Here is a 20715-nt window from a genome sequence, read left to right as displayed (position 1 = left end):
CCATCATTACAAGTGTGCATCAATGTGCGTTTTCATAAAAGGAGAAAAGATTAGTTGAAATTGATCTTTTAAATGGATTTGCATTGCTGGGAAAATAGGTGGACACAGCTCCATGCCTGTTTCAGTATTATACAGATTGGAGTATTCATTTATCTTTTAATAAAGCTTTGTTTATTTACTGTCAGCTTGCTTTGTGCCAAACCCTCTGAAGCCAAGACGACATTGTCAGCGTTGGCAATGCACAAAAGCTGCAATTCATCAGGCTTGTACGTATGTTTTGCTTACCGTACGATATTCAATCAACCGCAATGACCTCTCTTCTCTCCCAGGTGACTACCCTGGTGAACACCAGTAACAAAGGGCCATCCAGTAAGAAGAAGGGGCGCTCCAAGAAAGCCCATGTCCTGGCAGTGTCTGTCGAGCAGGCTACCCAGAACTTTCTGGAAAAGGGTGAGCAGATCGCCAAAGACAGCCAGGACCTCAAGGAGGAGCTCATTGCTGCTGTGGAGGATGTTCGTAAGCAAGGTGAGCTTGTTCTTATACAGAAAACAGCTTGTACCTTGAAAGTCATTGTATCATGACTTTGATGTCACTGTCCGGCATTTTCAGTGCCATTCACCACTTCACATCTAGTAATTCCTTTTTGCCCATAGCAATATTATTATTGCTTTTCTCCTTTTGCAGGACAATATCTGACTCACATACTCAATCTACAGCATAGCATAGCATTATGAGTTGTAAACTTTCTAGAGCATGATCCATTATCAGTCACGTGTTGCCCTTGGAGGTCTCACTGTAACCATTCCTGAAAGGTATTGTCTTTTGTCTGAGTGACTGTAACTCAATTTGTTAGTCGACGAACAGACACAGTTATTACAGAGCAAAAGTCACACAGTGGGGAAAGGACTGTAAGATACATATGAGGTTCATAGGGTAGACGCAAAAACCTGAACACCCTTACAGTGTGATGTAACTCACTGAAACAGCTCAGTCATAGAAAGTACATTTGTGAAACTATTGAATTTGTTGAGACTGAGTGAGAGGCCTTACAGAAACTTTTAAGGCCTTGCTTGTCACAGCAAATAGACAAATGGACAAATAGAGGAGTAAATATATTTCCTCGCTCCCCTTTCAGTATGTATATGTGGGTAGACAAAATAACATTTAAACAAGAAAAAAGTACCATGTTAAAATGGTACAGTAAACTCAGACTTCAGCTACAGCAAAAAAAAAAAAGAAAATCATATTAGATCAGATTACATGTTGTTGTTTATATTGTATTATTATTATTATTATCATCATTATTATTATTACATACATCTCCTCATTCTGAGTGTACATGTTCGTTGTTATATATTATTATTATTGGTAGTAGTAGTAGTAGTAGTGGTAGTATTATTAGTATTATATAATGCATCTTCTCATTCTGAGTGTACATGTTGTTATATATTATTCTTGGTAGTAGTAGTAGTGGTAGTAGTATCATTGGTATTATATAGTACAGCGCCTTACTATGATTGTGCATGTTGTTATATATTTTTATTATTAGTAGTGGTATTATTGTTATTATTATTATAAGACTCTGGACTCACCTGGTGCAGTAATTTACCTCTGTGTAATAATTTGTAATAATAATTTTTAATACATCTTTTTTTTTTATTCATACTTTTATATATTTGTATTTTACTAGTGTTTGAAGTGTATTCTTATTCTTATTCTTTTGGAGCTGTGTGTAACAAAAAGCAATTTCCCCCTGGGGATTATTAAAGTAATTCTGATTCTGATTAGATTTAATCACATTACTGAAATTACTTAATGTATATGGCGTGAGTAAAGTTAATAAATAAATGCCTCATGTTGAGGTATCCGTCTGCTTCAGAACAGCTTTCTGACTACTTATTTGCCGATTTAGAACACATATTAAATATGGAGATTAGATTTTACAGATGCTGTTGAGTTGGATCTCAGCCTTCCACCACTCCTCGCTGAAAATATGTTCTTCTGTGAAAGGCTTGTAGTGCAAACATGTTTTTTTCAAGCACTGAAGGTTACATAGGGGAAGTAACTGATATAAGAATTATAATGTTTGAAGAAAGTATTAAGGGCTCTGAATGTGAGAACAAGCCAAACGTCTATACAACTTTGGAGGAATGTCGAGCTAAGAGTTGCGAGGCAAATTCATTAAATATAACAGATTAGTACCCATTAGTTTTGGGCTTTACTTGGAGCATGCAGCCTCATGAATGTAATGAGCCTAATTCTGGAGTTGTTTACCCTAAAGTCAGGCATCGTTAAAGCTTCGACTGTTTGATGGTGGGGAGCCTCACTGAATTTTAAGATGTTATTGATGGCTATTCTCATTAGCAACAATTTGGAAATTTCAGATGTCTGAAAGTTGGACACAACTATTCACCTGAAGAAGCCATGCTCAGGCTTTGCTCAGATGAGGCAATGCCACACTTTCCAAAGTTTCTTTTCTGAGTTGAACTCAGTGAGCCTTTATGTGAATCAAATGTTTGCCCCAGAATGGAATTGGATTCCCTGTTCAATAACTACATCAGCAGAAAGAGCAAATGGAGCTCAGCGTACAGTATGTTGTGTTGTAGCCGTATTCCTCATCCTGCACTGTCAGCTCCACTTGGCCGCTGGTGTTGTTGAACACTGACTTGACTGTGTTGGCACACAGCTCTTTTGAGGCGTGAAATAGACTGTTGCCACACAGGTCATCACCACAGCTGCTGTAAAAAAGGACAAGATCAATCTTCTCCACTTGTTAGGCATGTGAGCCAAAACCAAAGAAAGGATGTGTTAAAAAAAATTTTTGAAGTAATGCAGCACATTTTTGCATTCGTGTTTAATACGCGTACATTTGTGCTCATGAATAATTACACTGCCCTTTCTGAGTCTATTCATGGAAAGGCTCTGCCCTCTGACAAAGGCAATGGATCAAACTATGCTCCTGTTTCTCCCACGAAAAGCGCTTCGCTTGAGAAAAGACCAATGCCAGAATTGGAGATGAGAGTTAACACTCCACATCTACTAACCTTTTACTGCCATTATGAAAAGATGGGCATGCTCAAAAGCTCCTCAACACAGAAGTAGGCTGTTGAGGTGACACTCTTCATTTTCCTTTTACACGTGGGATATACTTATATGTCAGGTTGTCAGGGAAAACTGTTTTATATCACTAACATTAAAATCACGAGGCCAGATTAATGCTGTGTCTACTGTGTTCAACACACGGTAAAAGAATATCTCATTTTTACAAGACCTTAAGCAGCAGCTCGAGGTGTCCACAGACAAATGGCATCATCGACCTACTTAAAATCATTGTGAATTGTAAAACACCATCAATTTGTCATCACCTCATCAGGCCATTGTCATTATGACCTCATCATCCCAAACTCCTCTATCATGTCATGATTAAATTATAGATGCTGATTTCAGACCACAGAAGGGTTCAGTAATCAGGACCTCCGCACTGGGCCAGACACTCTTATGGCACTACCACCAACAGTCTGTGTGTGTGTGTGTGTGTGAGTGTGTTTGAGCTGATTTGCCTCTGTATGTGTGTGTTTGTGAACTTGTTTGCCTCTGTGTGTGTATGTTTTTTTTTTTTTTCATTTTGAGTGCCTGCCTAATGTATGTGTGTGAGGATGTGTCAGATGCACTCTGCTCTTATTAGTTTTTTTTTTTTTTACAGGTTTGTGGGCAGTTCGTACACCTAACACCACCAAAGGGCAAACAGCTTTATTTGCCCAGTATTTTTAATTATGCTACAAAATCTGCTACTGCCAGTGTCGACCTGCTGCCACTTAGCTACTGACCCAGTGGGAAACCTTTTGCATCATTATTTAGAAAAATATCCTCACCAATGGTTTATATAAGCATTCGAATACACTTTCAGTGGTAAATAAACACCGACAGAAATCATTGTTGATGCTTAAAACATAGACGCATGTAATTACATAATGAACTAAATATTTGGTGCAGTTTGTTACAGCTTTGTTGGATGAGTTTTGCTCAGAGACAGAATTAATGCTTCCTGGCATGTTATTGCTCTAAGTGGTTGAAGGGAGATCATAACAAAACTTCACAAGTCGTGATGATTTTTTTGAGGCTTCTAGGTTACAATCCTAATGATTCCGTAAATATTTGTAGTTGTGGCAAACTAGGACATTTTTGATGCCAAATTATTAACGATCTATTTTCTTACAGACAACACAGTTTCAAGGTTGGATGAAGGAATCAGTTGGCCTTAAATGGGCTACATACTGTGCAGACACAAATTCAGCACCGTCAGTAACCTCAATGTTTTTATACCACAACGCTAGCTCACGTTATCTTCAACTGGTGTTAAACGATCTATGCGTAAAGATGGCTGTATACAGTATGCACACACAAACACACATAATTCTCTATTGTTCTCTCCAAGGTGAAATACAGTCAGGTCTCTCTTTTCCACTTACAGTTTTCTCCCTTCCCTCTTACAGGAGAGACGATGCGTATTGCCTCGTCAGAGTTTGCCGATGACCCGTGCTCCTCTGTGAAACGTGGCACCATGGTGAGGGCCGCCCGCGCGCTGCTCTCTGCTGTCACCCGCCTGCTCATCCTCGCTGACATGGCTGATGTCATGAGGCTGCTGGCCCACCTTAAAATTGTAAGTATATTCTTGTTCCGAGGAACGAAGTGTGCCTTTTGGACTGTAGTTTAACAATGCGTTTGCAACGTGGTATGATCGTGTGACCTCATAGGGTTAGCACTTAAAATACTAATGTTAACATGAAACAGTGATTGACTCAAGTAGATTAATAAGACTTGCATGCACTCTAAACTTAAAGGAAAGGTAAGGCAGTCTTATTTATAAAGCATAGTTTATACGCAGAGTTAGATTTAAGATGCTGCTCAGGGAAGTTAAAAGCAACACATTAAGAAGCTATTTTAGCACAATTTTAAGAGCATGCAGTCAAATTCAAAAAGACATGAAAGATCTAAAAGATAGAATAAGAAAAAGTGGCACTGGGTTGAAAAACATGTATTTAAAAGCACTTGTTCAGTATGAAAACAGTAAAACTGAAAACGGTATGATTTCCAGTTTGGATTTAAGAACTGCGGTGGTTGTGGGTGAGACCAGGTGAGGTGAATTAAAGGTGTGGTCAGGTGTAAAGAACAGGCCTCCTGGTTCTGGATAGTGCACAGTACCAATGTATGCTTCTATGTCAACCTCTGTACACATTAGCATATGGATTAGACACCGAGGAGTGTCCCGGTGATCTGATCGTACTGCATGAATAGGATGCCACGGTGCCCTAGTGTGATTACCCACACACACTCATCCCACTCACGCACTGTAGAGCGTACGTTTCCAAGACCTTTACCTTGAAAGCGGCTGAGGGCTTTAAAAGCAAAGTTATTACAGGGTGCTAGAAAGAATTATATGCAATTGCTATAATCTGAAACAAACTGAGGCCTGTATGCACCTTCATTCACTCACTTTGTCCCTCTCTTGCCAACACACACACACACACACACACACACACACACACACACACACACACACACACACACACACACACATACAGACACAGACACAGACACAGTCCTTCTTTCCAGCTTCATTTTTGAGACCCATCGAGGGGCTTAACTCAAGCCACTATAAGCCATTCCATCAAAGGCCACTTAAAAGTTATCTCTCTCTCTTTTCTCCTTCCATTACATCTCAGCGTCGCTTTCATTAGGGATAGAAAGGAGTTTAGAATCGGAGTGTACCCGCAAAAGGGAGGGAGACTGCTGAAAATGAGACCCATTAAAATGGCACATCGTAAATGGTTATTGTCTTTTTAAACCTGGCTGCAATACACACGAGGAAAAATTAATTTTCACCACATACAAGTTTTGTATTATTGCCTTATTTTTAAGTATGTTGTAAAAATGTAAGGTTTATTACTTAATTACTCGGTGTGGATCAGTATGTGCTGGTTTTCAGGTGCGTCCACAGAGTTTTTGGAGTGCCAATATTTATTTGTTTGTGTGTGTCACAGGTGGAGGAGGCCCTGGAAGGAGTAAAGAATGCCACCAATGAGCAGGACCTGGCCAACCGCTTCAAGGAGTTTGGGAAGGAGATGGTGAAGCTAAACTATGTGGCAGCCCGGAGACAGCAGGTAACTGGAAGCCCCCCTGTCTCCTGCTCTGTTTTCTCAGAAAAAAGTAAATCACTCCCGATCAGTGTGTCACAGTCAGGCACAGGGAGATCCCATGAGAGAAAGCTCCTACAGTGCCCACACTCTGGCTCTGTCTGTCTCTGTGATTTCTAAACTGCATGTGATGGTTGGAAGTGTAGAACAGAATCCTGCTGAACAACTGGAGATAAGCAGTATAATAATGTTAGAGTTTAAGCCATTGCATGAGAAAGCTGGTGGCTCAAACTCAAACCAAGTTCGACTAAACTGCTTGGGAAACAAGAGTATTGAAAGTTAACTTTGTAACATATTATCAAATAAAAATGGTACTGGTTATTACTTGTATGCTAGAAAGTCCTATTTATAAGTAGCATTTGAAATGACTTTATCATATTACTGTAAATTAACAAAATATCCACATCAGTCCTTGTTTGTCCCAGGAGGATAACACATTAAAGTATTAGAATGTTTTTCCTAACATGGCCGCCAGTGTGACAAAAGGCTTTTAGAAGATTTTTCCTATAAATGTCATATGGCAAGTGTCCACCCTGCTGAACTGTCCCAGAGCAAAACACTGGATTGAATTCCACTCAGCTCCAGGGCTGCTGATCTGCTGACACTGCCCGAACTTTGTGTGGCTGGAACAATACCAGTTCATCAGATCGGACATGAACTTGTGTTTTTACAGATAGTTTTTTTTTTTTTTTTCAAGTTGGATCAGTTCGTGCTGTTTGGTTCCATAGTGAATTAATGATGCCTTCAAACTCTCTTTTGTTGTTTCAGCTCTTAAGGCAATACTCCAACAATGAGAAATACACTATTTTGCCATCACATATATTGCATTCAATGTGTCAATTTTTTGAAATAAGCATTGGCTTTTTTTTAAGGACTGACTATAAGCGGTTATTAAGACTTACTTGAGGACCTTTGTCGCCTTGTCAGGAGCTGAAAGACCCTCAGTGTCGAGATGAGATGGCGGCTGCACGTGGGGCCCTTAAGAAAAACGCCACCATGCTGTACACGGCCTCACAGGCCTTCCTGCGCCACCCAGATGTGGCGGCCACACGTGCCAACCGAGACTACGTGTTCAAGCAGGTTCAGGAGGCCATAGGAGGCATTTCCAGCGCTGCTCAGGCCACCTCGCCCACTGATGAGAAGCACGGCCATGCCGGCATTGGAGAACTGGCTGCTGCCCTTAATGAATTCGATGTAAGTCCATACGCTTTCTGTTTTTCCTTATCACATGCAGTACAGTATAAGTTTAGAGATGACGGCTTCTGAGTGCAGTGTTTTTTTTTCACTTATGACACACACACACTGTATGATCTGACGTTCCCAGGTCTGATATCTAAGATGGCAAGCTGTCCTTTTGTCATATCCATTTCTGACTATAAAAAACCCACAAATAACTCAGGTTATATAAGACACCGTGCCTAATGGTGCTTCTATTGTGTGCATGTTAACACTATCTGGGTACCATCCATTGAAAAACGTTCATTACACATTAGAAAGACTACATGCTACATCACAAGGAGTTCTTATCTGCTCCACTTTGTGAAGGCTGCCATTGCTGCTGTATCTACATGGGCTTTCACGCTTACACTTTTTTTTATATCTAAATCAACATTAATTTTCACTGTCAAAATAACATATTTACTGTATATATGACTAATTTGTACGTCTCTATATCTCTTACACACATACTATGAGTTATGTGTGCCATTAAATGGTGCTTCATTAAGTATTTTTTCCTTCATCTTTAATCAACTATCACTTCTCTACACATTTATCATTTCTTTCTATAAATCTTTGCAACAGACACTCGTTTGTGCTCCAACAGAACATAAACATGACCCCCTGCTGCCATCTAGTGGGTTTATAGTGATGGTGAACTATTGATATGTTCAGAGCTGGAAGCTCTATGCTGTTTGCGCATCATGTCCACAGGTCAGGGCATTGATGTAATTGTGGATGTTGGTTCAGGATCTTGAGCTCTGTGATTTTATTTATTTTTTTGCGATTAAAACTTCCTTGTGAAAATGTATTGTGAATGCAAAAAGTGTCTGTTAATATGGACATCCAGCAGCAAGTAAGCAGTAGTGAATCCACTGTTTTAGGGGAACAGTTATTTGGTTAGATGCTAGTTAGTTGTATTTGCATAAAGATTTAAGAAAAAATAGCTGACAAATACAAAGCAACTTTAAATTAATGCTGCACATTTTCCTTTTTGACTCCCAACATTATACAGCAGCATTCCATCGGCATACAGGGAAAAAAACACGTCAAACACATCTAACTCTAAAACATACCCACTGCACCTTTAGTGATATTTAATTTAGTAGCACATTTGGTGTTGTGCTCTGTCCTCTCTAGTCAAGCCTTGGTTGCAAAGGCAGTTATAACTTTTCTTGTTACAATAGTTTGTGATGTGATATTTACACGTTATACCACTTGCCCATTTCTACCGTTAATGTGTTGAAAACGACTTTTCTACTGCCTCCTGTGTAAGCTAAGTGCTTGCTTTCCCACTAAGTCATATGATACACTACAATACTACAACTGCCCGTTTTCCTCACTGGGATCAATAATGTTATCTTTCTCTAAAACCATCTAATCTTGATTTGTCTACAGAATCTGATTGGCTATTTGTTACGGACCCAGCTCTGATTGTAGAAGATTTACAAATGCAACACAATCTGTTTACTTGTTACACTGCTGCACTTTACCCAGTTCTATGACAGCTATAGACTTGTTTATGATTTGCAGTGTCACTCCATTATAATTTTACTTGATGCCAGTGTTTCTTAACTGCCAGAGACTCGTCTTTGGCGCTTCAATAATGATGCAGAGTCAAAGAAAGGTACGCAAGAAGTTTAATTGAAGTTACTGTTATTCTGAATAACGTGATCAAACTATTACGTTACATGCAGCAGATTCAATACGATTTTGATCTTTGAGATCGCAATTAGATTTGATGAATCTTGACTTTTAAAATACAATGTTGTCTTTAATTATGAGCATTTTAAGGAGCCAAGTTTAGATGACAAAACTCTCATGGGGAACAATAAGCATGTTGTATAAAGTAAAATGAAGCGCAAATTCTAGTTCAATTAAGTAGAAGTTGTTAAAGTACTTAATCTCCAAATGATACAAGTACGGCCACAGTGAATGTTCTGATTGCATCTGTAATTAAAGATGGGAGAGGAGCCTCTCATTGACGTAATTTTGTTGATGATGTCTTAATATTATAAGTGTGATGGCGTGATTGTTTTGATAGGGGCTAAATGAGGCACATAAAGTATATGTGGTACATCTGAAAACAACTATAGTTGCGTGAAAAGATGATCTCCTCATCAATTCTACATAAATTAACTATAGTTTTAAATTTATTTCAAGGTAAATAATACATACAGTGGTGTGAAAAAGTATTTGCCCCCTTACAGATTTCTTCTGTTTTTGCTTTATTGTCACACTTACATGTTTCAGATCATCATACCAATTTTAATATCAGACATAGATAACCTGAGTAAACACAAAAAGCAGTTTTTAAATGATGATTTTATTTATTAAGGGACAAAAGCTATCCAAACCAACCTGGCCCTATGTGAAAAAGTAATTGCCCCGTCCTTGTTAAATCATGAATTAACTGTGATTAACCACATTTTTGAAAGCTGAGTTCAATTTCACTTGCCACACCCAGGCCTGATTACTGCCAGAGCTGTAGAATCAAGAAATCACTTAAATAGACAACATGAAGTAGGCTGAAAGATCTCAAAATACAACACATCATGCCCCGATCTAAAGCAATTCAAGAACAGACAAGAAACATAGCCATTGACATCTATCAGTCTGGAAAGGGTTACACAGCCATTTCTAATGCTTTGGGACTCCAGCGAACAACAGTGAGAGCCATTATCCCCGAATGGAGAAAACATGGAGCAGTGGTGAACCTTCCCAGGACTACCGGCCTACCAAAATTACTCCAAGAGTGCATCAACGACTCATCCAGGAGGTCACAAAAGAACCCCGGACAACATCTAAAGCATTGCAGGCCTCACTTGCCTCAGTTAAGGTCAGTGTCCATGATTCAACAATAAGAAAGAGACTGGGCAAAAATGGCCTCCATGGGAGAGTTCCAAGGCGAAAACCATTGCTGACCAAAAAGAACACAAGGGCACATCTCACATTTGCTAAAAAGCATCTTGATGATCCCCCACACTTTTGGGAAAATATTCTGTGGACTGACGAGACAAAAGTGGAACTTTTTGGAAGGGGGTGCGTCCTGTTACATCTGGCGTAAAACTAACAGCATTTCGAAGAAAGAACATCATACCGACAGTCAAACATGGTGGTGGTAGTGTGATGGTCTGGGGCTGCTTTGGTGCTTCAGGACCTGGACAACTTGCTGTAATTGATGGAACCATGAATTCTGCTCTCTACCAGAAAATCCTGAAGGAGAATGTCCGGCCATCAGTTCGTGACCTTAAGCACAAGCGCACTTGGGTTATGCAGCAGGACAATGATCCGAAGCACAACAGCAAGTCCACCTCCGAATAGCTAAAAAAAAAAACAAAATAAAGGTTTTGGAGTGACCTAGTCCAAGTCCGGACTTAAATCCGATTGAGATGCTGTGGCATGACCTTAAACAGGCCGTTCATGCTTGAAAACCCTCCAATGTGACTGAATAAAGACAATTCTGCAAAGAAGAGTGGGCCAAAATTCCCCCACAGCGATGTGAAAGACTCATTGCCAGTTATTGCAAACGCTTGGTTGCAGTTGTTGCCACCAAGGGTGGCACAACCAGTTATTAGGTTTAGGGGGCAATTACTTTTTCACATAGGACCAGGTTGGTTTGGATAGCTTTTGTCCCTTAATAAATGAAATCCTCATTTAAAAACTGCTTTTTGTGTTTACTCAGGTCATCTTTGTGTGATATTAAAATTGGTTTGATGATCTGAAACATGTAAGTGTGACAAAAAAGCAAAAGCAGAAGAAATCTGTAAGGGGGCAAATACTTTTTCACACCACTGTACATATGGCTATATGTAATGTAATGTATGACACAATGTCACTCAAAAATCATGGACTATTTCCAGCACTCTTAAAAGACGTGACACTGTTTTAATACACTTGCGCATATTTTCTTGGCATAAGCTTGGTGATTTAGTTTGAACCATAATCAGAGCAGCACACTGACTTACTTGGACTTATACTTCCTGGACACTGTGGAGTTCAATTCTTCCATGGCAATATGTGTCATTCCCCTTTCTTTCTCTATTTTGTGTGCAATTACAAACTAAGTGCTCTTTTTTAATGGTAACAGTCGGTATGATGTTCTTTGAAAAATGCCCTTTTCAAAACAGTGTTGTTGACTGATGCTTGCTGCCTCCAAGAATGCTAGTTTACAGCATGTGAGTGACCCCTTGTGGTATTGTTTGGAAGTTGCAAGTAGCTTCTATTTTGATTTAATGCTGCTGCTGTGAGGGGAAATGTCAGACCAGCAAGGTGAGACATAGACTGACATATTAGATGAATAAATAAAAGCTATGTAGTGGTGCTGTAAGGGCTTAGACACACTGAGAAGAACTAAATTCTAGTTCCTTCAGAACCTGCTTTCCTCTTATTCGGCACGAGGCCATGGCCTACAGTAATCACATTGACTCTGTATTTATGCAAAACAGTTCAGCTTTTTAGAAAAGCAAAAGACCTGCATAATTTGATTCTATTCAGCAGACAGGCAGACAGGCAGCAGTTAAATGAGACAAATTGCCCTTTGCTTAGCCCTCTGTGCTTGCCTGAAGCTGGTGCATGTTTAATTCCTAACTTACCACAGAGACCATGGTAAGTTCCTCTCAGAATAGTAATGACCTGATATACTGAGCTGTGAGACACGGCACTTGGAGGGTTTTTGCGCGTGTGACTGCGCATAGGTTTCGTAATTTGTCCACATGTACCTTTTCATTGTAAATCACACAAACACAAAACAAGGCATATTATTTTGGGCGTATATGTGTTATTGTTATTCGGTGATACAATGGCTGTACACTATTTTCCACATAATCTCAACACTGCCAGAACTCACATGCACGCTTGCTTTGCTTTCAGTAATGGAGTCTCTCTGGGTGCTGCAGAATTGGATGATTGCGCTTATCTGTTTTGGGGTGCTGCTCCCTGTCCTAAGTCAGCTTTGATCTGTTACTCATTCTCTGACTCCTCTGCAATGGTTGGATGGATGGATGGATGGATGGCAGACCTGACTAGGGCACAGACACTGACTCAGATAGACAAAGCCTGTCAAGACAAAAAAATCGTATAATATTGGAGCTGTTTTCTTTTTTTTGGTTTATTTTTTGTTCCCAATTTTTTTTTTTTGTTACAGTTTATTTTTTGCTGTCATATAATGGTGCTCATTCCATTAATGGATATCAGTGAGCGCATATAGACAAGTTGTTCTCTCCGCCAGTCAGGTGACATACTCCTTCTTTCTCTTTTCTGTCAGCAGTGTTTTTTATATCTTCTTGCACTCAGACGTTAGGCGCCATTTAGTCACAGAAAAATGCAGAGATGTGTGTCTAAATGAGCACAATAATTTACATCACTCTTTCTCACTCAGGAAAGAATAATCCTGAGCCTAATGTTAACAAGTGTTCCTTTTTAAGTAGACTGAAGACTAGAGGAGTGAAGAATACCTTTCATTTACTTTATCTTAATGCCAACAAAGTGCGACCAACTATTAAATCAGCATCACAGGTAAACCAGTGAGAATGTAGATTGCCAGCTATGTAGATTCTTTTCCATCTTTAATCAGGAAAGACATCCTAAATAATCTGTATGTTTCTGAAGGATGATTGTGGATCATATGTCACTACAAATAAAATGTCAGGGATGTTGAGCGCATTGCCTCAGCCGCTCCCGTACATGTACAGTCCGTGACACAAAAGGTTAGACAAGATTTTTAAATGCAGGGCACAGTTGTTGGTCTATAGCTGGAGTGAAAGGGCAGCTTATGAATAAGACAAGAAAGAGGGGATGACCTCATCTATATTTTTTTTTTTACTGACAGAGAATTAGTTTGGAATGGGTCAACTTAGGACACTGAGATACAAGATCTATTAAGAGAGAAAAGGGAGGTCAGCATTAGTTCAAATTCACTTAATTTCAGTGTCGTTTGGCATATAAGAAAGAGTTGACATGAGCCCCCCACCCTCCACCTTTTACCATTAACAGTTTTTCATCAAATATATTGGAAGGGTTTCTTTTCAGAATCCTGTGTACATGTTAAGAAGTTATTATTTCTTATTAGGATAATCTTAATCATCTTTTATCAGTCGACATTCCCTCAGTGTTTGCTGAGGGAATGTCGACAGATTCGGCGTGTTTGATATGTGATTCGGGCTAAAAATGAGACAGACGAGCCATTCCACTGAGGGCTGATTCAAACTTTGTGACACATCCTCAGCACATGTACAAGACCTCATCTGCCTATTGTATCTATTGGAAACACTGACTTTAACAGGCTTTAAAACCTGTTTACGTTCAAATAACAAAGTCGTGCTATTATGAAATATCTTCAAACGAAAGATATCGCAAAGAATGTTTGTAGAACAACTTGTGTGTCAAATCAGTGCGAGAAACAACTCATTCAGGGTCTGCCAGTAAGTCTGCATGCCAGTTAGTTCACCTAGTGCTAGCCCAAGACTGATTCAGTTGTTGCAATGACAGTTGGCAGTGAGAGATTTCACACCACGCTCTTGAAATGGGTTTTAGTATTGCAGACATGGTCAGGTTTGGATATAGGCGGCCCAGAATTTGAGGATGGCCACCCTTAAATTCGCTATGCAGGAAAAGCCCTGTCATGTTGGAATGAAAGTCTTTATTTGGGGATCTGAGCTCAGTGGGAGGACAGATGGAGTCAAGGCCCTATGGGCATGTGGGTAGAGACACACTCTAGTACACACAGGCATAGATTTTTAGGTCACAGCAGACATACACAGTGTAGCAATTCTATTAGATTTACAGAACACAAAAATGTTCCAGAGCAGTGGAGTTGTGCATTTATTGTAGCTAATACTGAGAAGTATGAAAATATTTCACCATGCTGGGAAAAAAACACCTGTCCTGTGTAGGCTGCACATGTAGAAAGGTCTGTTCCTGAGGAGGACTGGTCACCATCTGTGAGCATTTATATGCAGGCAGGAAGCAGACAGAGAGCAACTCTGTTCCTCTCACCTTGTCACATTTTAATATGCAAAAAATCTCACTTTGTCTCTGTCATTCTCCGGCTTTGAGCCTCCTTATCACTATAGTCAAAAGCAAGCAGCACCTGACACAGCCTTTTAACATTATGTCTCTGCTGATCTCTCCCACTCTCTTCCACTTATTTGAAGTGCCACGCATAAAGGCGTCAGCTTGTGAACAGCAGCAAAGTAAGTACTTCTCACAGACTCCTTTTTCTGTATGAAGAAACACACAACAGTGTATGACTGAGGTAATGTAACCGAGCTAGGAAAACCTGCCAGATTTATAGAAGGGCTTCCTTTTATTCCTCTGCTGCTGCTGGCTTCGATTAGACGAGCCAAGAGGAGTCGGGAGACGGTGGAGATGGTGTCTTTTAACATAATTGTGATTGCATCAAAATGATTGCCTCATCCTCAGCGCCCTCTGCTTCTCTCTCAACCAGCAAATTAGATTTGCCTCTTTCGGAGCAGGTATATGCTATTGCGTTGTTTAATTTTTTATTTTTTTTTATATGATTATGTCAAGTATGGCTCAGCACAGTGTCGTTTGTGTGTCACATCTGCTTTGGTCGGATCAAGGCAAACAGGTGGTCAAAGGTGGAGCTGTTCAAACACATTAGCCTCAGACTCAAAGCATACAGTATGTTCATAGCATGACCAGCAGATGGCAGTGTTTAATTATTTTCATCACTGGTCCAGCCTTTCACTCTCTTTATTCCCCACCCTCTCTCTATCTTTTCCATTTTTATCCTTTTCTCCTGCAAGTCCTTAGAAACAGAGATTTTCAGTCTGGCTCATTCTCCGCTCGGAGAGCTCAAGAGTCGTCATCACCTTGTATGGTTTTGTAACATTAATGAAATAAATGCTATCTTCTGATGCCAAGTAGTTCTGATATGTATGTAGGTCCTTAAACTGAGCGTCAAACCCAGTGACATGAAAGAGAATCCAGTATTAGAGTTCACCATGTACAGCCTCATCAAACTGAACTCTCAGACCACATCCGTTCGATTGCAACGCTTTCCTCTCCTCCACTTGCCCACGATGACGGGACGACGCAGTTGGCAGACATGTTGCCATACACTTCCCTGTCTCAGTGCTGTTGTGTCATCACAATGCTCGTACATCAAAAGCTATCTGATATAAAACACAGTGAACGATGCTTAGTCGATGTGTTTGTAGTCCACACACGCACACACACACACACAGTCGCACAAACACCAGCATAGGCACACGCAAAAACACATTTCATTCACACACAGTGCAGACATACATACACTGGCATAGCTTTGAGCCTGCGGCAGAGATCCAAGTCGCGCCAGATCATTTTACCATGGTTTGTATTTCCATCTGCTTGTCCTTTACATCTTTCTTCTTTTTTAGGGGGTCATTTTTTCGCAGCATCTCTCTCTCACGTTCCCTCACCTCTCTGTCTGCTTTTCCTGTTTTCTTTCCTGTCTCACTCTCTCTCTCTCTCTCTCCCTTTGTGCTCATTGTCTGATGTCTTCTGAACCAGCAGAGGTGTTTGAAATGCTAGTGTGCTTACATGCATTCTCTGATTTGGTAGCAGCGTTGTATTTTCATGCAAAACTCTCCTCTATATATTGCAGGGCCTGTAGTCACGCTGCACTAGCACACACCCGTCCTCACTCTGCATACATTATAGGCTAACTATAACCGGATTTACTTGCTAGTTCAGACAAAGTGTGCATGACAGCCAGTCCTTTGAATCTCACTATGGCAAGCATTGCCTCCAAATGCAAATCACTTTCCAAATACTGCATGTGTCCATCGGTGCAGTGACAAGTAATTGACCACATCTATGTTTACAGGACAATACATTGAGACACTCCTTGAATCGCAGCTAATATGGAAATTCCAATGTACATCATAGACATCATAGACCAGTGAGGAGAAGCTGATCTTACTCTTTTTGCTTTATCGTATGAAGGTACACTTCTGGTTTTCTTTTCGAGTTTGTTTTCATTCTTCCCTCGCCACTAAGATGGATTTCTTGCACGATAGATGGGGTCTTCATTGTGAGTGTGTGTGCGCCGTGGCTACCCAGTGATGACCTTTTCGCGTGCTCCGTTTGTGTATGAGACACTGCTAAGCCAACCTCAGAGAAACGGTGGCTGGAGAGAAACCCAGCTCTAATGTATGTAGATGTATTCCTAACTGAGGGATAGCTTTCTTGGTAATTGCTATATCAATCTGTGCACTCCTATCCTTGCTGTCTCATTTCAGGCTCTCTCTTATTTCTCTCCTGCTTTCCTCTTCTTCTCTTGCACACATGCGCATGCTCAGACACACACGCAGAGTCTGCTGCTTTCTCCCTCCGCATTGTCTCCCCCTTCCCGTTTTCTCACTCTCCTTGACTCACATTGATTCGGCGCTTGAACATGTGGGTGTTCAACACATTCTTTAGTTGCCTGTGAGAAGCTGGCAGACAGGAAAGCGTATATCCTGATCATCGCACCCCACTAATACTTGCGGGGAAGGTCAGACATAAACATGCACAGATGCACAATCATGTGTAGAGGCACACAGACCTCAAGCATTAATAACAGCATCGAACACAATGCAAAGTGGCAGTGTTATTGACAAGAGCCCCGTTGTGTTCAATAAAAGTCCACTCCTACTGTCATTTTCACCTTGGCTGAGCCACGTGTTAGCCCAGAGGTACACCTCTAAATTACGACATCCTCCGCCTGCTGATTAAAGCAGTGCCTCATTCTCCATGGACAGATGCACCTGTCAAGAGAAATATGAATAGGGGAACTAAGCTGAAGTAATGGGACATGACCAGGGAGATAGAGAAGTATTGGTTTGTTTGTTGCTGTACAGTAATTAGCCACTGCCTGTCTTGTCTTGATGACAATAAGGCATGGCGAGCTGTGGAGGAGGCAGAGTGAGAAAGGAAGGGTTCATTGGTAAACAGGATTCAGAGATCCATACTAGTTACAGGCAGAGCTTATAGCCTTCGGTTCATTGTGATCATCCGTTTCCATTTCCCTTTGCCACAAAGGTCAGTTTCCATAAGGCACAGTTTGCAGCTCTCAGGAATTACTCAGCTCTTCTTGTTTATCTCCAGTTATAGATTTAGTCTTGTTAGATTAGACTGACTGATGTTCTGCCAAGGCACTTTGGCAGTTTGAATTTACATGTCTCGATGATGCACACAGCATAGTGAAAGTACTTTAGGACATCTATCATAATGCATCAGATGGTTTCATCGTAACAATAGATCCTCAAATACTTTTGAGGACTTACGAGGTTGGCTTTAATTTGTCTCTGTTAGTGTTGCATTTTAAAAGCAAAATTCACACTTTTTGCTGGCTCACGAAGGAGAGAAATGATTAAGGGAGTTGTTAGAATATATTCTAACCACTCTCTCCATATATGGACAGCAATGCTAAATTAAATAGCAACAACAACCAAAGTGAAATACCTCACTGCATCTTCAGTGCACCTCTCTCAGCATAAAACTCTTGGGAGTTGATTTCTGAGTGGGTGCAGCAAATTACTTTTTTCTTTCTTTTTTTTTTTTTTATGAGCTAGCTTGCTTTCCAGTCAAGGTCTTCTCTGTAGGAGCCATACCTGCCAGCTTGCCCCCTCAGCTATGTTCAGTCTCATGGATGAGGGGGCATGCTGGGTCTTGTACACAGTACATATACTGTACACACACACACACACACACACACACACAATTTGTGTTGTAAAGGATTGTTTCGTTTAGCCTATAGGAGCAAACACACACTTGCTTTATATTATTCAGGTAAATTCACAAGCAGAGAAGGAAGGCCAGAAGACAGTATCTCTGTTCAAGGTCAATCTGACTCGCCCTTGCCAGCCACACAAAGATACAGTACTTTGTAGAAAGTACTGATGATTCTCTTTTATGCACTATTTTCTCCCACACATATTCTTGAAGTACTCTAAAAAATGATTTGTGCACATGCATCCACACAAAGCACAAAGTCCTGTTACGAAGGCTAGTATTTCTGTAAAGCAATATATCTGGGAACTCCTAGTGAGCTGCTTGTCTTGTTTTAATTCTCCATCTTACTAAACTAATCTCCCAACCTCAAAGTCTGACTGCACAGAAATGCAAAATATTTTCTTTAAACAACTTAAAGGACCTAAAATAAGCTCTGAACTTTTTTAGCAGCACTCACTAGCAGCGAGATGACATTATTTGTAAGGTGAGTTCTTGCCTACAGTACAGCCTCATGCGAAAGTTGACTTAAAATCCATATTTTAAAGCAGATATTTAGACCATTGTGGGGATTCACATCTTTGTCATCTTTTATATCCCTGATGAGTTTGCATGCCTGGATTATGGTTAGCTTTAAGTATCCACCAAGCTAGACAGTATTTTTATATAGACTGATAAGCCTGAGGCGAAAGGGGGTTTGTTCAGTCCTCTGGGGGATGGATGAGTCCTCCACAGCCTGGAAAGGACATAGTGGCATTGCCTTAGGGATTTACCAAAAACGCATTCAAGAAATTTAATTTATAGGAGTTTAAGGCAGTAACACTTCAATTCAGAGGTGGCTGACTTAAGTTACTCGTTGATAAGTCAGTGGATATACAGGAAAGCTCTAACCTGAGGCGCCAGATTGTTTGTTACACTGAACCAGCGAGGAAGTTGTCCGTAGAAACAGTTTGTGAAGGGGCAGGCACATTCAGAGATTATGTGGCAGATGACTGGATGTACCATCTGTCCATCACTGTCTAATACAGACTAACTTCAACCAATCACATCAGCAAGCCTTATAATGTAGTTAAAACTCTTACCGATGCCAGTCAGGAGCAGTGTTGATCTTTGCTAGCCTGTTTAGGAGCCGCTGTTTTTGAATGAGCTGCTGCTGCTGCTCGCTGTCGTCACACCTAAAATCTGCCTGTAGCTTACGCAGATTCTCCCAAACCACTGTGGTTCGGCGACAAGCAAATAACCTGGAGATGAGAGACAGAAAGAAAGATTTATTATTTGGAGCTGAATTTGAAGCTGCAACAGGAAGTACTGGCTTAAATATAACAACACACCATGAGCGGTGTGCTACTATTCTTCTGCAGGACTTTGTTCCCCTGATGCATTGGGCTTGACTTTTGCTTCTTTTCTTTTCACTTCAACTTTCAGAAGTCATAAAAATACACAAGCAGCCTGGCTAGGATTTCGATAGGGGGATACTTTGAATAGTGCTGCACTTAGAAACTCTCTAATCTCCCTCTGTGGCTTCCACAATGGAAAAGATGCTCCATATCCCTGATCTATGTTTGGAAGAAGCTCTAATGCACTAGTGAAGTTGTTAAGATGAGTGTAGCTTTGTTGACAGGCCAATTTAGCTGTCATTTTGAGATAATGGAGTGTTCTGTGGCAGTTAGTACATCTGCATACAGCGATGATCCGGCATGCAGCCCTCCCAGATCCTAATCAAAGCCAGTTGTTCTCCACTGGTTCTTTTTTATTTTCCAAATCTTAACGGGGACATATTAGGGAAAATGTACTTTTTAATGTGTGTCACTGTTGTGTCTAGAGACCGTTGAACCATGAGAAAAGACCATTCCCTCTGTTTCTTTCTCCTGTTCATGCTCTTTCATTAAATGTGTGAAACACACCACACAGATTCGGTCCCTCTTGTGACATACGGTAAGAAGCGAGGCTGTTGAACATCTCGTTCAGCCGTGGTAGGTTAGCCTGTTGAACTTGGCGTTAGCATGTTGCACGGCTGATGTTGTTACCCATCAGAGACTTGATAGTTGTTGCCTGCTCGGGCTTGTGGGAGATCAGACTAGACTTTTCAGGAGGGGTTCTTAAAGAGATACACGGTAAAACAGAGCATTTAGAAAGACCAATATGCAGAATGCACAGTATGAGAAAAACATTACAGCATGTAAAAATATTCCAGTAGGACCCCCCAGATTAAAAACATGAACCTTAAAAATGAGCATTCTATGTCTCCTTAACCACAGAGACATTATCAGACTGCGGGTTGGTACTAGTTATGGGAGTCTATCAACATTTTAAATGCGATGTTTAAGTCACTCTTCATTAGACAAAAACACAAGTAAAAGCATTAATTTCCCTGAAGGACAATGAAGTGTTCCCATTACCAAGACAGCAAGTTAAAGGTCTTATCAAAGTCATGTTTTGTTAAGCTCAAGGTTTAACACCGTGGGTTCATGAAGCATTTTCTTTTCAACTCGCAAGCTGAAAAGAAAACACTCCTTGAATGATAACTTAATTCAGTCAGATGATTCCTCTCATCAGCATAGCTTTCATTGTCAAGACTTATTTT

The 20715-nt window shown here is 40.5% G+C and overlaps 1 protein-coding gene across 1 annotated transcript in view; it reads left to right on the top strand.

The window, feature by feature from the left end:
* Positions 1-20715, top strand: part of ctnna2 (catenin (cadherin-associated protein), alpha 2) — a 291501-nt gene that overhangs the window by 51592 nt on the left and 219194 nt on the right. The window contains exons 3-6 of the mRNA XM_070856349.1: positions 330-525; positions 4494-4660; positions 6042-6161; positions 7122-7388. Coding sequence (XP_070712450.1) covers positions 330-525; positions 4494-4660; positions 6042-6161; positions 7122-7388 — 750 coding nt within the window. The remainder of the gene's footprint in view (positions 1-329; positions 526-4493; positions 4661-6041; positions 6162-7121; positions 7389-20715) is intronic.

The sequence above is a fragment of the Pempheris klunzingeri genome, chromosome 3 (genome assembly GCF_042242105.1).
Source record: "Pempheris klunzingeri isolate RE-2024b chromosome 3, fPemKlu1.hap1, whole genome shotgun sequence".
Taxonomy (NCBI): Eukaryota; Metazoa; Chordata; class Actinopteri; order Acropomatiformes; family Pempheridae; genus Pempheris; species Pempheris klunzingeri.
Note: the sequence above shows the minus strand (reverse complement) of the source record. Positions and strands in the feature narration are given on the sequence as shown.